Genomic DNA, 24,958 nt, shown 5'->3' on the forward strand with positions numbered 1-24,958 from the left:
CTTATTCACACCCACTACAAGTTATTCTTCAGTTAGCTCTGAGTGCTCATGTTTGCAGTATACTTTGGTTTCTAATGTTGAATCAGTCATGCTTTTTGGTCAGCCTGAGAATGGAAAACACCAATTTCAGAACTGTAATTAGACTTACTGTCATAAATATTGTATGCACTTCTTTTTTTTTGGAAAAGTAATTTAAAAAATAAATAAAATAAATAAAAATAGAAAAAAGCAAAATTTTATTTTTATGTAAAGAGAAGCTTGCTTAACAAAACGATTCTCAAATCTAATATATTTTATACTTCAAAGAGAATTGCAAATTTTATCATTTTTAAAAATGGTTGTATCAAAAAAGCTTATCATTGAAACAGGCAAAATCATGATTTTATAAGCACTTGATGTTAAAAAACAATTTAGATCTGTAGTAACAGTACAAGGTGAAAAAATAACGATGCTACAATTTGCTAATGATATAGTAATTCTAGCTGAGAATAAAAAAGATTTAGAAGAAACAATGAATGGCATGGATGAAGTACTAAGCAAGAACTACTGCATGAAAATAAACAACAACAAAACAAAAATAATGAAATGAAGATAAGAAATAATGAAGATGGACCACTGAATGTAAAAATAGGAAGAGAAAAGATTATGGAGGTAGAAGAATTTTGTTATTTGGGAAGTAGAATTACTAAAGATGGACAAAGCAGGAGCGATATAAAATGCCAAATAGCACAGGCGAAACAAGCCTTCAGTCAGAAATATAATTTATTTACATCAAAAATAAATTTAAACGTCAGGAAAACATTTTTTGAAGTATATGTTTGGAGCGTAGCTTTATATGTAACTTGGACGATCAGAGTACCTGAGAAGAAAAGATTAAAAGCTTCTGAAATGTGGTGCTACAGGAGAATGTTAAAAATTAGATGGGTGGATAAAGTGACAAATGAAGAGGTGTTGCGACAAATTGATGAAGAAAGGAGCATTTCGAAAAATATAATTAAAAGAAGAGACAAACTTATAGGCCACATATTAAGCCATCCTGGAATAGTGACTTTAATATTGAAGGAGCAGATGGAGGGAAAAAATTGTGTAGGCAGACAACGTTTGGAATATGTAAAACAAATTGCTAGGGATGTAGGATGGAGGGGGTATATTGAAATGAAACAACTGAGACTAGATAAGGAATCTTGGAGAGCTGCATCAAACCAGTCAAATGACTGAAGACAAAAATTTAAGTTTAAGACTAAACAGGCAAAGAAAAAAATAATTTATTTTTTATCATTGGAGAAAGATTTTTTAAATTTCTTTTGAATATCTGCATTTGAAATCTGTAAAATAACCAATTTTTTTGTAAAATAATCAAGAGAACATTGCGTTGTCCCAACACATACAATGAAAACAAATTCAGGTAAACAAAGGTGGTAATGTACCATTATCATTTATTTAAAATAAGTAGATGATAATAACTAGGAAATCTGATTTTGTTCTTTCCTCTCACTCCTAGACCTGATGATTATCTTGTTGTCTTTAGTTGTATAAGTCTAATTTTTGTTATTTTAAGACAAAACTGAGCAAAAAATCTACTTAGATACAATTTCCTTTCAAAAATGTTAAATTATTGGTTTTTTTAGTTTTTTTCAATAACTTAATAAATTATGCTTATCTAATAAACAATACATATTTTATTTCATATTATCACAATTTTAGAAATTAATAGATGACATAAAATTAAATATCATGTGTTTCAAAATGAATATTGGGATGTTTAAAGTTATATAATATTTATTAAATTTTACTTGTAATGATAAATTAAACATGAAATGAAGGAGCAACAAACAGTTTTCCTATAAGTGTTCAACGTGAGCACCATTTGTCACATGGCGTACATCCAGCTGATAGAAGAGTTCATCCCATACTTTAATCAGCAAGTCTGCAGTAATTGATGTGGCAGCTGCTTCAATCCTATGCCTCAAGTCGGACAGCTAGTTCATTTGGGAAAGCTTCATGAACGCGATTCAATGAAACTTTTTATTTGTGACACGTTGTTCCGTCTTGATGGAAGAAGCTGAATTCTTTTTCATTATCAGTTAATTCCGCATAGAATTCTTCGAAAATTGTGAGGTAAATTTGTTTATTAAAAATGATTGGTCTCACAATACGATTACCGGAAACGGCACACCAAACACCAATTTTCTCATCGTGAAGTGGATGCTCAAATATCTCGTGAGGATTCCTCACCATCCAATACCTGGTGTTTTGCTAATTAACATGGCCGGATAAATGAAACCATGCCTCGTCTAACATGAAATACAAAATCGGGTCTATCTGTCCACCAACAATGTTTTCGAGAAGCCGGTTACAATAATCAAGTAGTTTCGGTTTTTCTGCTCCTTCAGCTGTTGCACAGTTGTAACATGGTATGGTTTCAATTTTAATTAATGAAGAATTTTACAAGATGTGTATTTAACATCAGATTATTGGGATAACTTACTTAGTGATTTTTTTGTCCTTTCAATATCGGCAATGGCCTGTGGAGTCCTTACGGAAAGTTGCTTATTTCGTTTAACATTTGAAACCGAACCTGTTGTACTCCATTTTTCGGGAATTTTTCTACGAATACTGGGAATACGATTATAGACCTCAACTATAGCTATCCTCTCCTGTTGAATACACAAACAGAACTGCACACACAATACTGCACTGCAACAAATCGCTGTGCTGCACGGAAATCACTTCTGGTGACTGGAGTTATGCATTTAACAAAACTGTTGATATATTTTACACATCATGTAGCTCTCCAGTGTCAATTTTGGATGCCAATAACTATTATAACGTTAACAATTATGTGAAATCTGATTGCAGAAATGAATTCCTGGTAAAACATCAATCTGTTTTGATACATCACTGATCCCCCCCTTCCCATTTAAATGAATGGATGGCGATTCAAAATGGCAACCATTGTTGTGTTATGCCCCAAAGGTGGGCTCTGGTACCTAATTTACGTTGGTGTATCCAAATGTTTCATTTTCTTTACAACTTCTGAAATAATAGGCTGTGACCACTCAGTATATTTTCAAAACTGCAGAATAAGTATTTCTAATTAAATTTTATATTTCAAACGTTGTACCTCATTTCTTTATGAATATCATCAAATAATAAAAATGTAAATTCATAAATTTTCTTTTGTAAAATAAATCTTATTTTTATAATTTTATTTAATGCAGGAGCAAATTGCGATGACTCTAATGGATATAGGCCTCAGTTGACATCATATGATTACGATGCTCCAATAACTGAAGCCGGTGATTTAACTAGTAAATATTTTGCAATCAAAGAACTTCTAAAACAGGTAAAATATTGTCATTATACAATAATATCGAATAAGTAAATACAGTAATCTATTAAGAAAAAATCAAATTGATTTGAAAATTATAATTATTATTACAGTTATCTCTTACCTTGAAGATATCAGTTGAAAGTGTCTTCATCTTCTAATTCCTCTTGGGCTTGTAAATTTTACATAGCATCGGATAGGTCAGCTTTTAGGTTGATGCCGATCAGTGTACATCAACAACAAGAAAAAATGAAATATTTACAGTTTTAATATGATATTTACTAAGCGATTAATTTAAAAAACTTTTAAATCAGCATTAAGAGAAAATGTTATAGAAACTTATTTATAATCTTTTACACATATTATCCTCCTACTCTTTACCATCCTTCTTGCTCTCATGTCCTTTTTAGTATCAATCTAAAAAGGCTCTTTTTTTAAATAAAGTTTGATTTCTTTATAAACAGCACTTGAACAGAGTAAAGATGATAGAAAAAGATGGAGGTATGTATAAAACAGATAACTATCAATATCTTATACACATGGTGTCCCAATAAAATGTATACACAACTGGAATAACTATTACGTAAACAATTATTAATATACAGCAAAATTTCATATCTCAAACTAATTAATACAAACATAGAAGCTTGTCAGTTACTAGAAGAGATCAAATTGTCAGCCATTATTTTCCAGGCACTGCTGATAACGCTAACAGTGGGATTGTCATTGGACATACCAGTCTTTGCTAAGTACGATAGCATGCAAATTAATCGAAACACAGATGTTATTTAATAAAAGGTAACTTAATTTAGAAAAAAAAGATCATAATCATACCTGTACAATTTTGAATATCTAGTTACTATTATGTCCTCCTTTATTCTTAATCACTTCACGTACACGATTTAGCATCAATTCAACAAGTGTACTATGTAATTTTTTTTTCTTTGTAAACCATTCCAGTATATTGCTTTCGTGAGGTCATTTTTTGTGGTACAATTCATTTTTGAGAGTCGTTTTTTTGCCTACTGGCCAAAGATTTTCAATCAAGTTGAAGTCTGGAAGCTGCCTGGCCACAGAAGCACTTTAATGTTTCATTCTTCAAAAAATTTTTCAACTTTTTTGGCAGTATAACACAGTGCCAAATCTCGTTGGATAGTCCATTGCTTTGCGGGAATTTGTTTTGAAGTTGTGTCACAACCCTTTCCCTCAGAATCTTGATATATCCATCAATTTTCAACATACTATCTACTGGAAGTAATTAACAAGGGCCTTCAAACTCAAACAAACCCAAAACACTTTTTCTGGGAATTTTTAACTGATTGTTAGGTACGGTGATGTATTTTCATCCGATCCTTTTTGTATGAAACCGTTTCTCCCCTGAATGTGACTAAAAACATAAAATCTTTCCGATCTTCTTTGGTCCAGTTGCCATGTGTTTTTACCCACAAGAGCCTTTTTTTGAAGATTGCTGGTGTTGAAAGTTGCTATTTAGCTGGCTGGTGAGCTTTCCAATGAGCTGCAAAAAGTCAGCATCTAACAGTTGTCATGTGTAAATCTGTAACACTGGCTGCTAATTCTCGATTTTTATCCATAGCAGATAATTTTAGATCAAGTTTACTTTTGCTCAGTAATAACCAATCCTCTGTCGGAGTAGTTTTTCTTGTACTGCACATTTTCCTTTCCTTTGAGATGAATAGGAACCAATTTCTTTAAATTGTTTTAAAATAGCACTCACTGTGCCTAGTCCAACACCAAGCTCAGAAAAAGAAGTATTTTTTTTTTTAAAGAAGTATTGTGAGAACAATATTCTCACATTACATAGACAACTTAAAGAATGGTTGTGGTCAAGCAATGTAGCCACAACATAGAACTAAACTAATAATTCCCTGTGTTTGGCTTAATTTTCAAGCTACTGTATATCAATTGGTATTTGGGTACATTCTCTTTTAATAAAAATTAAAAAAAATGGAAAACTAGAAAAAAGTGAGCATCCCTCCTGTAAGCAAGATAAACTAGTGGCACAGTTGTCAATGTAAAAACTGTTACATAATTTTTCAAGTGTCCAATGAATTCAATCAAATTTTCTAAACATTCGTTTAATGAACATTGCCCTTTTACATTCGTGGATGCATTAAAAACTGGGATAAGGTTCCTTCCTTAATGACAAGCCTGTTCAGTAAATAATATCCTTTATCCCAATCAATAATTGGGACTTCTTCAATTACAGAGGTCAATAAAAAAAAAATAATAATTTGGATGTGAGATAAAAGTAGGTAAATTAGAATGTATTTTTAATGCTGAATCTTAAAATGAAATCAGTTTTTCTTCATCACTCTCACATCTTCAGTAAACTACTGAGAAACTTCTTAAATAATAGAATACAAAAATAATAATAATAATTACAATTAAAATTTCTACCTTTATTTTGCAGACTTTTACATTTATCTTTTCTTTTTATTATTTTCCTTTTGTGTTCAGTGAAGTCTTCTCTTTTTATCATCCAGTATTAGTTCACCCATCATAGATTCATCCCATCTGCCTTGATAACATTTTTCTACCTGCAATATATCTTGGTGTTACCTTTCTTCTTGTTCATCGTTGATGTTGCTAGAGTTTAAAGGGAAAACATCCAAATGAGGAAGTAAAAAATTAATTTTTAATGACATTTTGCAGGCTAAATTTTTGTGTCTCACTAACAGTTCATTTATAAGCCGATTGTGTTTTCAGCCTTTCTGTTTCCAAGAAAACCAGTAATCACATCTTTGAATGACTTCCATGCTGCTAGTACTTTAGGATTCAGTTTGCTGTCAAATATATTCTCACAAATTAATGTTCTTATTTGTGGCCTGATGAATATTCTCTCAGCCGGCTGTATGCCACTCTCCATGTTTTGCACTCGGAGAACGGCCATCTTGGTCTTAGTGTGTACCTTTCCTTCCTTAATAGTATTTGTCAATTCTGCTTTAATAAGTCTACTCCAGACTTACATATGGAGAGAATCTCCGACGTCGGTGGTACTACAAGCTGTATCTTAAGAGATCTGAGTAAATCGATACAAGTCACAGTAGTTGTAATCATCATAGTCTTCGCCTGGTGGGAGACATCAAGAGAGGAATCGGTACTCCAAGCAGATGGAAATCTGGCAACCGACGCGATTATGTGTAGATAGTGCCCAGACACTCTGCCCTCACATTCTAGTATCTTTCGTACGAAGATCGCAGTATTCTGCCCGTATATCTCAGTTTGTATTTGCCCCAGGCAGCCGCCACTGTTTATCCTGATTCTGTTAAAGACGTCCACGAGAGCCCCGGCAAGATCCCCCATCATCAGAATCAACGCAGGCAACATGAAATATGTTTGAAACTGGCGTCTCGTCTCCTCCAGTTTGTCCGATAAGTCGTGCCTCCAACGTAGCTGAAACAACACTTCCAGCTTTGATATATGATTTACCCAGGAGCCAGGCCACCTGCAGGTGACCAGGCGTGTGACGTACTAACTTATTTGTATTGTTTGTTCTGCAAATGATGGAATGATAAATTTAAGGGGTTGTAACTTAAGATTATTACATAATGGGGGTTGTTTCGGAATACATATTCAGATTCAGCATATAAAATACTATACAGAACACCTACTCCCTTTTCACTCACAAATTTTATGTTAACCAGTGTTATTCCTCACTGACAATTACTGTTTGTATTTTCCTTTCCATTGTAAAATTTCCCACTTCTTTAATCTTCGTTGTGCATTGTGAGATTACTTGGCAATCTAGGGTGCTCATCTAGCCAGAGTAAACTAACCTCGTATCTTTTTTCACCCGATATTTTTACTCTACCTCAAAATTGACATTTGACTAGTCACCATTCTTCTTTGTTTCATTTTGCTTAGACTCCTCCAAACAGAGTAGGTACTATCTGTTCTTGGCCTACAGGTTCATATTTCATTTTGTTTATTAATCTTTGACTAATGTCGAAGGTTGTGAACCCATTCACATTCCCTCTTACTTTAACCAAGTGTTTGCATTAATACCGTACTAAAGTTTGTATTAAATGAACTTACATCATATTTTCTCATCTGTATTGACCTTTCTATCTGGACCCACAAGCAGTACAAGTTTCCCTTTATATATACAACTACTGTTTAATTCATTTTTAACCTAACATGTCTATGATGAGAACTCATAAATATAATTTTCTAAAAGTATGCTCTATTAACTAAATACTTAATTACTAACCTTTTCCCATTCCCTCACCAGTTTGGATGACTTTCAACCAGTGATTTAAAAAATTATAACCCGTTTTCTATTTAATGGCTACTTCAATTAGGAATGGTCATTGTTATTTTTTTTTTCAAATAAATATTGGTTCGTCTCAGTAATCTGAATAAGAAAATTATTAAGGTAATTAAAAGGAACAGACGAGAACCAGTGTATTCAACGTGGTATGACCCCATTGGCAATTAAAAGGAACATCTCGATTCCCCCCTGAGGGGAGAAGATCCCACCTTGTAGCGTGTCAAGTCACTACACCACCCTCTCCGTTCCTTGCCAGTAATGGCTTTAACGGAGGAAATTAAAAGGAACAGCTAATATGATAAGAATGATGTATAAAAAAAATCTGTAACTGTTAGCAGAAAAGAAAATGTACTGTAATGGTCATGTCACATTAGCCATAAGCTATTACAGAATGCTGCTCATAAGATTACGCCAGCTAATTGTTTTCTTGAGAGTTATTATGGATTGTCTCGGTAAATAATATTTAATCACATTTTTATTTACAAATATCAATTCATCCACAAAACGATACGGTTGTTTTTATTTAGCAATGATTTATTTTATATATGGTTATTTGGTAAAGAAAAAACTGAAGTTGAAATATTTCTTTCTCAGTCACCAGACTTTGCACTCAGAGCATTGGCTGACCAACAAAGAAGCCATTTCTGGGCTACATAATTATAAACTTGGAAATAAAAATGACACATTCTATTTGAAATTTTTAAGTTTGAAATGTCACAGCGTTGCTGTGTAATGGTATTGGAATAGAACATAGAGTACAATGCCACGTTACATTTAGTGATACAAATAACTGATCGATTGGGATAAAAGTGAGAAAATTCATATGCAGCCAACATTTTAATAGTTAATTTATTCATATTTATATATTGCATTCTGAGCATGATGTTTTTTAATAATAATGTGTTCTATCTTTTTAGTACTTACCAGTACCAGATACATTTGTTAATACATACACAAAAAAAGGTAATTACGGAGAAATTAAGCTGGAACCAAAAATGTCATTGTTTGATATTTCATTTGACGGTATACACAATAAATTTCCCTTAAGTTTTGAAGATATTAATCAACTTCATGGTTTTGTACTTTATAAGCATAAACTTCATGGCCAAATTGCTGATCCTTCACAACTTTATGTACCTGGTATTAGAGATAGAGCAATTGTATTCATAAATCAGGTATGATAAAATTTAAATTATTTATATTTAAGGCAAACTGTCTAAATTAAATATTTTTTCTTGTAAATCTGAATCTGAAACTACTTGATTTAAGACTATACATAAATGTTAAAATGATGACTATACTTTTGTATATACGGGTCATTTTGAAAATTCTCGGAATGATGCAAGTTAACCAAATTACCATGATATTTGTCAAGTATGATCCTTCAGATGGCATGCTACAAGTTGCAGATGCATGCGTTCAGTTTATTTTTTTATGGCAATCAAGTAAAGCAGACAATTTTTACATTTTCTGAAAAGTGGGTAAAATTAAATTTTGAGCTGTTATAAAGTACTTTGTTTTATAACTTTTAATTCCAATGGATATACAAAAAGGGTTATATTCCATTTTAATGGGTTCCTCCCGTTTGTTTACAACAGTCATGATGTCCAAAAATCACTAACTGACAAAATTGTCATAAAAATCTATAATTCTGCATTAAATGATCAAGACAAACAAGCTCACTGACACCATAAACACCTCTATAACCTTTCCACTACATTTTACACAATGTTTTGGGTATGAAAAAGTTTTGCTGCGAGCCCAGCGACTCCTCTTGCTGGCTATTATAGGCGATATGAAAAAGTTTTCATACCCAATGGGTGTTTCATTCAAAGCAGTCAAACAAAAACACCAACTGAACACTTTTCAGGGTGTTACACTTATTTAAATGTGATTCTGCTGAGTTACTTCATATTTTTAACAGTAAATGAAATGTGTATTCATCATTACTCACCATAGGGACAAAACAGCAGTCAAAACAATGGATGGGAAAAAGTGAAAGTACACCAATGAAAACAAAAACAGTTTCATTTGCAGGAAAAATCATAGTTCCGGTTTTTTTCGGATTCTTATGGTGTGGTGCTCATAGACTACCTGAAAAACTGCAAGACTATCAACAGGGAGTATTATGCTTCATTACTGGACCGATTTAAGGATGCTACTTAGACTAAAACCACATCTGGCTGAAAAGAATGTGGTCTTTCACCAAAATAATCTGCCGCACGTACCTTTTGGGTTGTTGCAGCGAAACTCCAAAACCTACTCGTTGAAGTTCTTCCACATGTCATATTCACCAGACTTACTGGACGATTCACTTCAAGTGACGAGGTCAGTGCCGAGACAACCACTTATTTTGTAGAGTTAGACTAATCACATTATAGTGACAGTATAAAAAAGTTGGAAAGCTATTGGTCTAAATGTTTCGAATTCCAAGGCGACTAAATTGAAAAAATTTTGAAAAATCTTGTGTTTTCTTCATCAGGCCGAGAAATTTCCAAACAACCCTCATAAAAACAGCCACAATTCAAAATTTTCTATGTTCTTGACATAGTTAATAAGTCTGTTTTAAACTTGTAGTTCCTCATAGAAAATTATTACTTTCTAACTTCTTAAAGATTTCCTGTTTGTGCTAAACTGGAAATAACAAAAAAAAGTATGATATGTTAAATAGCAGAAATAAAGGTCTGTCATTGATTTAAACTGAACAATTTACATTTTTACTGTGTGAAAAGGAGCAAGGTATTTATGAAGTTTTGGAGTGATAAGAGTATATGTTAAGTATAAGTAATGTTAAGAGTATAAATTAAAAACTAAAACGTGTGCTTGTAAAATAAATACATGTTTAATTCTGATCTGTAGATAACAATATAGATCTTGTACCATATACCTAATTTTTTTTATATAGTGAATCAACTTAAAAGAGGCCCTATACTTAGTTTAGTCTATAAATAATAGTTTATTGGCAAACATTTATATAATAATTTACAGAAGCTGTTGAAAATAATGTCCTTCCACTTCTATGCACTTAACACGTTTGACCATGTTGCTGGCTAGTCTTGTTAGCAGTACTCTGTCTATTTCCCGAATGACATTGATAATGTTTATCTTCAATTCCTACTGGTGTGCGGATTGCTCCTATAAATAATTTATTTTAAATAACTTCCACAGAAAGAAGTCTGTACTAGTCATATTAGGGGATCTTGGTGGCCACAATATTTTAGAAATTATTCTACCACTGAAAATATTATGTAGCACCTCCATAGTAGTGTGTGTGAACTGTACAGCAAGTGGTGCTGTTCTGTTGCAATCATCAATCATGCTCATCCTCTTGCAGTAAGGTTATGAACTGTTAGATAATTTCTTGGAAGATGGCAGCATCCACAATTTTTTATAAAACCAAGGGTGCGTCGCCTTGAAACCACATACCATTCACCTATTTTTTATGGGTGTATGGGAGATTCAAATGTGCAGGTTTTCATTAACATACTCACCGTGCCTCATCTGTAAAAATACTTGATTTTAAGCGCCAATGTTGCCTGTAATGAAGTTTTTGAACTATCGACAATAGTGAACCCTTTTAGTATTAGTTAGCTCATAGAAAACTCGCATTCGATACGGATGACATTCAGAATTCTCCTCACTGCAGTGTGTGCTGTACCTAATGAAATTTTCTTTTACCGGCTTAGTCTCCACAAAGATTTATGAGAACTTGTAACTGCCGCTTTAATGTCCTTTTTGAGCTGCATCATTAAAACTGAACTGTGTCGGCATGTTTCTGATATAACACTAAATCTGTTTCACAAAATTTTTTAACTAACTTCTGAATAACACTTTTCACTGATGCTTCCTTTCCAAATTTCTCCCTGAACTTTAGCTGACACACGACATGAGATTTCATCTATAAATAAGTTTCAGTCACACATACACATTCAAGTTAACTGCATTTTAACAAAAAAAAAACATACAATTACAAACCTTATTCAAAAGCCAATACTCTACAAAGACTGGCAATACTTAAATGTGCAGCAATAAACAGTCCTCTTCACTCCAGCTCCAGTTGTATCAAAATCTTCCATATTATTTTACCCATCTCATGCCAATATATGCAATTTAACAAAAATATTCATTTAGTATAAACTACTGTGTGATGGGGGCTCTTTTAAATTGAATACTCTATAGATATAGGAATGAGTACACTACCCATCAATAAAAAAAAACCATTTGCCTGAATGAATCAAGGGAAACCAATCAAAGCTGCTCCACAGAATACACAATTAATTATAAAATAAAAAATAGATGTGACTAAACTCCATATTAATTATTTAAAATAAAAACAGTGAAATAATGTAAAGGTAAATACCTAAATACATTAGATATAAAAAAAAAAACTACAAAATAAATAACAATTCAGATAGTGTTAAAAATTAATTGAGCACACAATGTACCAGTTGCTTGGTAGAAAATTTCTGGTTTTTAATTTTAAATTTTTATTATTTAAAAATTAATTGATAAAGTAATATTGTTTCTATAAAAGAAATTTTTTTAATTAAATTTTAGATAAATTGGTGGCAAGATTTTTTACATGCTTCAGTAACCTGTTAAAAGTAGCAAAGAACCATAATAAGGCTCTTTTTCGTAAGCTGCAGTATTGTGCTGAGTTACACAAAAACCATTCTATTGTCTGGGTCAATAGAGATGAATATTGTTATTTTTTAGAAAAAAAGTGATTTCATTTTAGCAAAGATTACACATTCATAAATATTAACACATCGATAAGTAAAAATGTGTTTATATTTATAAGTGTAAATATCATCATTCTCCTAGATTAATACTTATAGGCATCAAACAATGAACTGACAGATCATTTTCGTATCTTGAAAACTCATTCTGTGAAGGAACCCAAGAGATGATATTACACATCAGAAGGAAATATACTTCAAACACAAATATAAGTAATCATAATAAATACTGAATAATTAACAAGTTTAACAGTATTAAAAACCTTCAAAGCAAAACATTACAGTTTGATTTTGTTACAAACAAAATCAGTTTGACTATCCCATGAGAATTGTTCATCTAATAAAACACCCAAAAATTTTGTTTGATTTATTGGCAACAGAAATGTATCTTTAAAATTAATGGCGATTCTGTTCACACAGTTAGCAATGTTACATCTATCTGAGAAGCGCGATGCAAAGGTTTTACATCCATAAAGTTAGTAGTCAGTTGCAATCCATCCGGTCAATAATTTTTTGAACAACTGATGTAAAATTTTCAAGTTGTTTTAAATAATTATCTAAAAAATATAATTTTGATAATTAAATAATTAACATTTCCTTCCTCAGTAAAGTTTCTTTGTTAATGAATCACTGTTGTTAATGGTTTCCATCTTAAAAAATCACGAAACCCCATAAACATGTAACCAAATGATATATTTCAACCAATCAATTTTTTTTTTTTTTTTTTTTTTTTTTTTTTTATTTAATACATAATTTTTATCACATTTAATGCTTTTATAAATTTCATATTGTTCAAGTATACTGTGATCTTGATGTATATGTGCTATATATTAAGCTTGCCTGTTATAATTAATGTTTTTTTTATATACATATATTTTCTATGAGTTTATGTAAAGTCCATTTGTTAACTCCTAAACAGTTACTTCTAAAACAACAATGTTAAATATTTTTGTAGTACGACAGTTAAAAATAGGAAGTAAGTTACCATGGCTTACCGGACAAAAACCTATATATGAAAAATGATAAGGTATATATAATATATTTACATTTGAGTCACTTCAATTATATTCATATTATGATAATAATTATTGTTTATAGGTACCAGTGGGTATATTAAGTAGATTCCGTAACATTTTCAGCATACCTCTAAAAGCACATTCTGGGGATACACTGAGTTTACTTGTTGAAAATGAAGGCCATATCAACTATGGAACTTATATTAATGACACAAAGGTTAGTAATCACTCTTTTATAGTATTTTCCCGACTGACTGAAAGACATTACAGTTTGAGGAACAGACTAAAATGAAACCCGTGAAGCATTATTACCTGTAGCATAAGAATAAATTTATACCAAAAAAATATATAAATATCTTAATGTTTCTTAGGTGTTATTTCTGTGTTAATTTTTGCATACATTACTGATCTTTAAGAAGAATGTTTTATCACCCGCAGTTTAAAAGAAATAACACCTTCATAGATAATACATGAAATTTCATTTATTCAAATAGCACAGTATTAGTATTTGGCTAGCCACTTACAGGTTATTATAGTTTTTATTTTATTTTATTTTTACTTAATGACTTCATATGCATTTGCATATGTGTACGTATTTTTAATCTTTTAATATTTTGTGTTTTATATGTAATTGTATACAAATTTTATATACGACTGATAATGCAGGATCCCACGAAAGTACTATATTAAAAATGATAAAGAAAATTAAAGTAATAGATAAAGAATAAGGTAAGAGTTTTCTTATTTCTATACTTGGGTGGATTAAGTTGATTTATATTATACATTTAAATTAAATATATTATAAAATAAGTATATTATTTAAATATATTATTATATTTATTTAATATTATATATATTAAATATTATATATTTAAAATAAGAGTTTTCTTATTTCTATACTTGGGTGGATTAAGTTGATTTATATTATATATTTAAATTATTAGTGCAGAGGTGATGGAGTCTTGAAAGAATTGATTTTAGAAAAAAAAAATACATATATATATATATATATATATATATATATATATCACCTAAATACAGAAATAATAAATTAAATAAGATGACACTTACCTTATTTTTTCATATCTTACAATAGCGCTTTTGTAACAACCCATATTTTCAGTTGTAATTTACTTTTTAAGTGTTTATATCAAACTACATATTATACTCAAATACAATGAAATATATAAAAAAAATTTTTTTATTAATATATGGAAAAATTTTTTTATAAATTAAAATTTAAGAATTAGAATATAAAAATTTTTGAAAATCACAAATTAAAAGCTTTTTAAAAAAAAATATTTAAATTATCGAAATTAAAAATTTTAAGATTTAAAAAAACACTTAAAAAGTAAATTACAAATTAAGATGTGGGTTGCCACTAAAGCGCTAGTGTAAAATATGAAAAATTAAGTGTCATCTTATTTAATTTATAATTTCTGTACTTAGGTGGACCAAGTTGGATTATTATACAATGTAAATATATTTATATAATGTTATTTTCACACTGATCCTGCATGTTTTGAAGGTACATTCAAAATGAACTGTTTAATATAAAACAATACGGCACTGCAATAGTGGTTATCATTGTAGACTAAAAAGCCATAGTAAGTAACAAAAAAAATCAAATGCATGATAAAAACAACATTAGCCAAAGGAAAAGAACTTATTTTATATAGATGCTCTATTATAAAACATGTCAAAAGTAAGCTTGTGAAAAACAAAATAGACTTTTTATGTAGACCAGCTACACGATTTATACTGTAGCTTTCTTACATAATTTATTTATACCATCTGTTTGTTAAACATCATCCAAATCCATTTATAACTTGATAGTTCTAACGATCAGATTAAGGATGTTAAATAATTTGAAATTTGTGGATGTAGTTTTGACTGCTTTAATAATCAACAGCTAAACAATTAGATGGTATATTGACTGAATTTACTGAAGAAGGTACAATGACAGGATTGAGACTTAATTCTAATAGTTCAAAAGTTATGGTAAATTCAGCACAAACTGTAATAAAGATAGACAGAAAGATTATAAAATATGTAAACAGGTCAAACGCTATCTTTCAAAATCAACTACAAACTGGAGATCACAAAAAGAATAAGTATAGGCCAGAGAAAATATTGGAATTTAAAGAAAATAATTTAAAGATCACTGGATTTAAATTGGATATATATATATATATATATATATATATAACAAAGGTATATAACAAAGTTCTCCCAGGACATTCATAATCTAATAATGGAAAAAAATTAATAAAAAATATGTCCTAAAAATGCTTTGTTTATGAATTAATACTAGAGAAAGACTTCGCTCAGATTGCAGCTACCCAGTGAAAGAGGTTGTACTGAAATTTTTAGGATGTTACTTAAGAGAAAGAATTAGCAATTTTTTACAATTTTAATCTGAAAAATCAAATAAAATGTCACAGAACCGTATCTGCAGTAATTTTTGAGAAATCTGGGGTGAAAACCAATAAAGTGGGGTAAAAAACCCAGTGCTGCGACGTTGATGGGACGCCCTTGATTAACAGCGTTGCGGTAGATTTTAGAGTGAGGGTGTATGTGTTCATAGGTGATGAATGAAGACAACACCTTGTTGATAATTGAAGGATTGTTTAATTGTACACCGTCTTGGCAGTTTAAAATAATTTTGTAACATAACACTTGTAACAATAACTTAACATTAGAGATGTTAACTCTAACTTACCATTAAAGATAGCAAACATAAACTAAATAAAACTTAAAGTAATGTTCATCCGAACAAGAATTGAGAGAGACCATCCGGACGCAACCTCCTTGGGTCAGGTATGAGTGCAGACTGGTAGAAGACTACATACAGTGCTCGAGGGAGCAGCTTGTGATGTAGAGTGGCGTGATGGTCTGGCAACCAAGTTTGCCATGGGCACCCTAGGTTTCAAGACCCAACGGCAAGAGGGACCCAGTTTTTTATGTTTGATATACAATAACTTCGTTAAATTGGTAATAAACACATAAAACTTTTAAATAAAACTAGTAGAGAATTTAATTCTAAATAAAATGATGTAAGTTAAGTTGAGTAAAACAAAGAAAAGTTAGAAAAATTCCAACTTTATTTAGAGAAAATACATCATTATATTTGTCAGAAAACTACTTTTTTAATGTAAACAAAAACCAAATTTTTTTTTGGTGATGTGAAAAATTTGTAGAAACAACATTCACGGTTAAAAAGTTTTTAAAACACTGAATTTACACAATTTTAAAATAAAAAATTAGTTAGATAATAAATTTTTATTGACAGAAATGTAATAAGTTGTTTGAAAAATTATTATTTGTTGTTTGCAATAACAACAATGAGCAATACTGTATTAGTGTTTAAATCATTCTTTAACGTAAATTAAGTAAATTGGCTACTCTGAACTGTTCTGTCATTGGCGAAGTTTTTCTATGAATTTTAGTTTAAATGTGTTATCAGTTTGCCATTGAAGTAATGCCATATTTATTTACAACAGAGTTATATACTGATATGGTATTCATTTTAGGTGTCTGTAATGGTAATGTTACAGCTGCTGCCATAGAAATGAAACACATTTTCCGGATCACAGGATTCCCAATCTCAAAACAATTAGCACGACTTTTTGCAATTTATGGGTGATGGGTTCACTACCTAATATTTGTACCAGCTATGAACGATCTGTCCAACCCGACACTGTTATTGATGAAATTATTGTCACTGCAGTTCAGCGCAGACCAGGCATCATTACACGATGTCTTTCTAAGTGAATCGGAATTCGATGGTTTGGAGGACACTTAAAACAAGTTTTACTCTTATCATAAACAGCAATTTCAACATCTACATCCAGGAGACGGTCTGCTTCGCTTGAAGTTCTACAACTGGTGGAATACAAGTCGACAACTCTACAGACATGTTTTGTTTACTGACAAGGCAAATTTCACTCGACATGGCATCTACAACTTATGAAATGCAGCTACACAGGCAGAAGTAAATCCTCATGAAACAGTAGAAGGTAATTTTCAACCTGGATTCGGTGTTAATGTATAGTGTGGCCTTCTTCACAATCAACTGTTTGGACCATTCATATTACTGGCCACATAAACGCTGAGGTCTACTTGCACTTTCTTCAAGAAGAATTGCCGCAGAAACTTTAAGATGTTACTCTAGCACTGCAAGGAACTTAGTGGTATGCTGGAAGTATACTTTCAGCATGATGGTGCGATGGTGCATCTCCCCCACTTCTCTTGTGCCGTTTCCACTCACTTAAATCATAATTTCCCTGAGAAATGGATCAGTCATGGATGTCCACATTGCTCACCACCAAGATTGCCTGATCTAACACCTTCAGATTTTTGCATCTGGGATAGGTGAAAAATCTGAATACAAAACAAGAATACATTCTCGTGAGGAATTAATTATCCACATTATCGATGCGGCTGAGCAACTTAAAGGCAGCCCTGAAGAACTAAAAAGAAAAACAAAAGCAGTAGAAGCCTGCTAAGAAATGTGTTGAAAATGGCAGGCTCATTTTTGAACATTTATTATAATCTGGTACGTATAATACTCTTTGGTCTAGAGTACTGTTACTAGTTATATTGTTGTTTGGTCTAAATAAAATTAGAATTTTTTTAACTTTTCTTGTTTTATTCAACTTACTTGATTATTACCCATTTAACAAAATTATTGTATGTCAAACAAAAATTACCCCAGTTTATTGGTTTTCACTCCAGACTTCTAAAAAACTATTGAAATTCAGTTCTGGGACCTATTTTTATTTAATTTTTCATAACAAAAACCATAAGGAATCACTAATTAATTTTTCCTCTTAATTAACAACTTAAAAATTTCAGTACAAGTTCATTTCACTGGGGTAGCTAAAATTCAAGTAAAATCTTTCACCATCCATAATTTGCTGACAAACCATTTTAGAACATATGTTTATATGAATTTCTTCCATTATTTTCACAAGTAGAATCGGTTATGAAAGCCCAGAAGAACTTTGAGATATACCTATACATAAATACATATATACACATTAGCCAGCAATACTGAAATGATTACAAGTATGGATGACCACAAAAGGATAAGAATTTGATGGTTAACAGAGTGCGGCTTTAAAATAGGAATTAAAAACCCAAAAAAAATTAAAACTTTGGATATCAAGAGAAAATTCAAAAGTGCAAAATCTGCAGTACCAATATGTAGAAATAGATTTGGGCAGATCATCTTGCAAAATTGGTTGAAAGCAACAGCATGCAAATTGGTTATCAAACAGACTACTAGATACAAAGATAGAAGAAGTATGTATAATATGATGCTATATACAAGCAGATATTTTACTAATTTGGTAGTTCTACAAAGAAATCATTTATTAATTTTTTAAATGAATGGTTTAATAACTTTTTTTAGGGACAAGTGATGGTATTGACCATGGACAAAGTTAGATGGAAGGGAGTATTAATACAGATTTATTTTTTTTTAATGTCAGTCCTTAAGCAGAAGACTTAGTACAGTGATAATTGATCGAAATTAATTAGCGATATTTTTAAATCAGAGTAAGCTAAGATATGATTTTTGTCTGTAATGGATGTATAAATTTTTTGTTGTTAATACTTTATAAATATTAGGCAATACTTTTAAGTTTACTAACTCGGTACCTCCTTAAAGCTTTTATCCAGAAAGTGGATATCAATAAAACTATTAGAAATAATTTATATACAGTGAGTCATCACATTTCTGCCTTTGTTTTAATGTAAAAATAAATAAATATATATATATATATATATATATATATATATATATATATATATATATTCCATAAAAGCATGATTTTTTGATACATTATTTATAATTTATGTATGGAGCACTATTAATTCAAAATAATTATATTTGTTTCATAATTTCAGGGAATTGTTTGCCAAGTTCTTTTAAATGGCAAAGAATTGATTGGTTGGGAAAGTATAAAGATTCCACTCGACAATATTTCTGACTATGAAAATTTACAAGTCAAAAACAACTTGTCAAATTTTGTTATGGTACCTAGATTTTATACTGGTACATTTCAACTACCAAAAGATGAAAAAACTGCTTATGATACTTACCTTAATCTTGACAGATGGGGAAAGGTAAAGGATATCATTTTACATTTTCATAAGTATTGTATTTAATCTCTTTTTTTCTTTATATGCATGAAGTAGAATTTTTGTATAATCTTAATTTTAACACACTGACCAATTTAGGTAGGGTATCTGTACAGCATTTAGAATAACAATGATAGGTTTTTGATAAATAATTTTTGTCACCCCACATATTTGCAAACAACCAGTCAGTCACCTTATCGCATAACTAGCACTTTCATACTACTGCAATGCATTTTCTGCCAAATGTAATTAAAATTTTGTTGATTATGTAAGTAGCAGGACCTTGTAATTTTAAAATCATGTCTGGTACTGTAATAAGCTCTACCAAAAGTATAAGTTGAATAGTTATTTTACTTAGTAGGTAGTTCTACAAATCTCAATGATATACAATAGTATGTTCAGCTGGTGAAGACGGCAATGAGAAAACCACACCATTCTTCACTCTCCTTAGTAACAGTATAATGGGCTGTTTGTTTTTCTTGGAATGGGTAAACCTTTTGTCTCATGTCAGTTGACCGATGATTAATAGCGACGGCATTTAACCCTGGGGATGAATCTTTTTTGTGCCTTTATATAGCAGCATTACTGGATGAATATTTTAGAAGAGTAAAACCAGAGAACAAAAAGGTTATGAATAAAAGCATATAAACCTTTTTCAGCATTTTTTTTTAGACAGTAGATTGATGGCACTGTTGTTGATTTTTTTGATCCTTAATTACTGCTTACCTGTAAACTACCTTAAAAATATCAACTGCTGAGTTGGCCTTGCTTATCTCTGTTCAATTCATTAATGACTAACATAAAAAGAATGTTAGCTACTGTGATAAATGTCTTAATTTTTTTCATTTAGAATATCTGGACTCAAATTTGTTATGTATGACATTTTTTATTCACAAAAATACTTATATTACATATTCCCACAGGTAAGTTCAAACTTATGTGGTAATTAATTATCTGAAAAAAAATTATTCAGAACCACTTTCAAATAAAGTTTCATATCTATACTTTATATATATATATATATATATATATATATATATATATATATATATATATATACTTCATATCTATATTGGAAGGTGTTCATAGAAAATATGGTTCAATATATATTTTGTTTTTTATTCTAAAAATTTGTATAGATGTAAACTAATAATAAAAATACAAAATAGAATAAATAGATCTGCAATATTTTCCAGATAACACACACACGGTCATGTGCGCGCTCACACAGATTAAAGGTACAGGAACAAAGAGATTTAGTCCTTATTTTATGATTTGCATCATGAGAATCTTAAAGATGATGGGTATTGCCTTGTTCATTTAATTTAAAAAAATAGCTCAGTACAACTAAATAGACATTGTTATAAAAATCATCATTACTCAAATACAATTTAGTGTACACTGAGCCACGTACAACAATTTACTTCATTGTTGTCCAAATGTTATGCTGTTTTTACTATTATTCAGTTTCATTTTTGGCTTCACTTTAAGTAAATAATTTGTATTTTATATTATCACTAATGCAAATAGTAGCAAGAGTGGAGGAGAACAATAGAAATATTCTATTTACGAAACGTAGACCTTTGTCAGATTAACTGATGCTAGTAAAAAGATGAAATAATCAAGTAGTCGTGAGAGTAAGTAGCCGTATAAGTAGTCATGCAAAGGAATTAAATGTTTTGATGCCTTTTCAGTTGAAGATAGAAAAAACAGGTTGTTTTAATAAGGTGAATAGTAGTGACAAACAGAATTCTTATTTATGTGTGTTAATAAGTGCTGTTATAATCCAACAATCATAAATATAAATGTTCTTTTGAAAATGATGCAAATTTTCATTATAAAGAAAGATTTAACATCGACAGATTAGTTGAGGAGATTGAAGTCTACAAAATACCATATAAGTCTGAAAAAATTGAATTCTTCCAAAAATTGATTAAATTTACAGATACATCTTCTAAAGACCAACAAGGTAAACACAAAAATAGGCTGCCTCAGTAAATGAGAATACTACCACTACTCTAAAAAAAATCATACTGTATCATTTAAAGATCAGTCATTTAATGACCAGTCATTTTATTATATTATTTATTTATCAAATATAATTTTTCCAACATTTTTCTAATTAGTAACTTTATCTATATATTTTAATGTATTAAAATATGAAAAAGTTATACAAGCACCGCAACGAGAAACATATTTTAGTAAGCATAAATTAAGCAAAGATTGCAAATTCAAGAAATTAAAAATTTAAAGTACCATATTTTTTAATTAAACTTTTTACCAGAATATGTTTAAAGAAAAGTAGAAGTAAATAGAACATGAAAATGGAAAATTGATAAAGAATATGGCCAACTAGTCAAAACTGGCATTCACAGTAATGTACAAACTGAGGCTAGTAGTAGCAAATTACTAGCATCACACTTAGTATAGATAAATGAGATAAATCAGTACATTAGCAGATAGAGTGTGCCTAACTATGTCCAATTTGCAGCATTACAGTTATCATCTGTAACCTTTTAAATTTGTAACAAGTGTTTTCTTTTTTACAGGGTGTTGCATTTTTAAATGGATTCAATTTAGGTCGTTATTGGGTAAACACAGGTTCTCAAGTTACTTTATACGTACCTGGAAATCTATTTAAATCTTACCCAGATTTTAATAATCTTACAATATTAGAACTGGAACATAAAAATGTTAACCATTCTGTATTATTTCAAGAACATCCTATAATTAATTCAACTGTACCCATTTTAGGAAGGTATAATAGAATATGTCAAATACAATGTAGACCGATCATGTAAACTCATCTAATACATTTGTATTTTCAACTGTTAAAAATGAATTTCAGATATTATATTTTTTAATTGTGAAGATTATATTTAAATTTACTCTACTTAAAATTGTAACAAATAAATTTGTAATTGCCTAACCCTTTTGTGAACTATTTTTCATGCGATCATCTGTTAAGAACTGTTATTTATTTGGTATTAGATTAAAAAATTTTAGTTATCATAATTAACATAATTTCTTTTACATTAACACCTACCACAATCGAGCTAATTTTATAAACAATTTGTTTTTTTTTTTTCCAAGACTAATATTTTGAACCGGTTGATTCATCCTGGCTTTTATGATTTTGAAGGTAGAAAGATTAAGGTACACTTGTAATTTTTTAAATTTTAATTGTGAACAGAACCAAGGAACAAGTACAATAACGTATTCTCTGTCACTTCATAAACAAGGAACTTAGGATACCGGCTAAAAAAGCTGCACCACATATTCTACACTATTCTGTATTATATAATTCATTCCATCACATTGTATTTTGAACATTACAATTGTGAAAAGTAGATCTCATTCTATTTTTCATAAATTTGAAAAATAGAATTTATGATATTTAATTATTCAGGGAAAATTAATGTACAAAAAGGAATCGTCATTCATAATCAATTGTAAAAGGTTTATCCATCTTACAGTGTAAGCAATGTTTTCAGAGATCAACAGATATTTCTAACTGATGATCAAGTCTAAGAAATTTCCACTATATCTTCAAGATTATTTTTTTTATTTTTTGGTAAATAATGTGTCTGAAATGAAAACGATTAAAATGTTTACCCAAACCCAAGATTAACTATTTAATCAGTTAACTATTTTATACAGTTTCCTTTAACTTCCCAGGTTATTATGAATTGTAAGAAAAAAGGATTATCTCAATAAATTCAAAATGCTTATTGACAATTTACAAACTTTCGCATTTACTAAGTTATATTTTATTTTTTATTTTTTTTGGTACGAAATTACATATTTGTTTTTTATTTATTGTTATATTAACAGATTTATGTAGAAAAGGTATTAAAATGTTAACATGTTTATGAAGGTAGTAGTAGGACTACCTTGGAAAAACTATTTGAGCTTAAAAGAAATCGAAATTTAATAATCATATGATGTGAAAGTATTCATCTTCTTTTCAATATAATTCATATTATTGTTTTTCTTTTAAAATACTTTCAATAAATTAAAAATGGCGTAGTCTGTATTATTTTGTAATAAAATAGCTTTTTCAAAGTAAATCACACGCTTCAAGCTTATGTAACGATATCAAGGAAAAAAAATTAAAGATTGAATGATGTACTGTAATAGGAGAACACTCTCAGGAACAAACAATTGGATTTAAGAACAGATTAAAACATTAAAGAGTGAAGAATGTTACATTTTACCACGGAAAGGTTGATTACAAGCAATGGGTTATGTCAGGAACGACAGGAAGATCTCATTTTCAATCTATAAAGTGGTAGTTTAGCAGAAGACAATTTACCTCCATTGCACTTTGTTTGAAAAACAGACCTTTTACAAACTGTAAAATTATGGCAAATATATAGTTCTACCTAACAAGCAACTATACTGAAAAATTTCATATAACCTGGAAAATGTGTTTAGCTGTAACTACATCATAAATATACAAACAAATAGACTTAGTGCCAAAAGTCAGGTTAAAACTCTTGCTTCACTAGAGAAGCAAGAGTTGTCTTAAGTATTTATATACAGTTTCCTTTAACTTCCCAAATTATTATAAATTGTATGAAAAAAAGGATTATCTCAGTAAATTCAATATGCTTATTGACAATTTACAAACTTTTGCATTTACTAAGATATATTTTATTTTTTTGGTATAAAATTACATATTATTAATCTATTTATTGTTATATTAACGAATTTATGGAGAAAAGGTATTAATGTGTTAACATGTTTATGAATGTCTACCTTGGAAAAACTATTTGACCTTAAAAGAAATCAAATTTAATAATCATATGATGTAAAAATATTCTTCTTTTCAATATAATTCATATTATTGTTTTTCTTTCTAAAATACTTTCAATAAATTAAAAATGTTGTAGTCTGCATTATTTTGTAACGGAATAGCTTTTTCAAAGTAATTCTAACTTTCTGTATTCATCTCCATTACAATTATTAGGCCTCATATTACTGAAGTAATTGTAAAATATATATATATAGATTGATAAAAATTTATTAATTTTTTTTAAATTATTTTTTTATCATGTAACTAAACGACTTAAATATCAGACATCTAGTTGTTCTTTTTGAGAAAGATAAACATAATATTTTTTACTACTATGATATATCATAAATTGACTCAGAATTAATTTATTTTTGGGTGCTATAGTAAGTTTTAAGTGTGATATAACAAAGCCTTTCACAGTATAATTTGAGATTTATTTAACCAGTAAAGAAACTAACAATGATGTTACTGGCTTCATACTAAAAACCATTGCATTATAGTATTAAGTTTATATAGTCATGTTTACAACACATAAATTATCCACTGCTGCTAACACACCTTCAATGTAACAAAAAAAAAAAATTATAATGGAAACAAATTGAATTTTTATAAAATCTATGTAATAGAACCTTTAAA

At 29.8% G+C, this 24,958-nt stretch overlaps 1 protein-coding gene across 1 annotated transcript in view; it reads left to right on the plus strand.

Annotated features, from left to right (window-relative positions):
• The window catches only part of Ect3 (Ectoderm-expressed 3), a 74,024-nt gene extending 49,556 nt beyond the window's left edge, over nucleotides 1-24,468 (plus strand). Inside the window, exons 8-12 of the mRNA XM_075370228.1 lie at nucleotides 3,222-3,346; nucleotides 8,540-8,797; nucleotides 13,460-13,594; nucleotides 19,291-19,509; nucleotides 22,074-24,468. Of these exons, the coding sequence (XP_075226343.1) occupies nucleotides 3,222-3,346; nucleotides 8,540-8,797; nucleotides 13,460-13,594; nucleotides 19,291-19,509; nucleotides 22,074-22,325 (989 nt within the window). The 3' untranslated portion in view covers nucleotides 22,326-24,468. The remainder of the gene's footprint in view (nucleotides 1-3,221; nucleotides 3,347-8,539; nucleotides 8,798-13,459; nucleotides 13,595-19,290; nucleotides 19,510-22,073) is intronic.
• Nucleotides 24,469-24,958: the final 490 nt, after the last annotated feature.

The sequence above is a fragment of the Lycorma delicatula genome, chromosome 7 (genome assembly GCF_047948215.1).
Source record: "Lycorma delicatula isolate Av1 chromosome 7, ASM4794821v1, whole genome shotgun sequence".
NCBI lineage: Eukaryota > Metazoa > Arthropoda > Insecta > Hemiptera > Fulgoridae > Lycorma > Lycorma delicatula.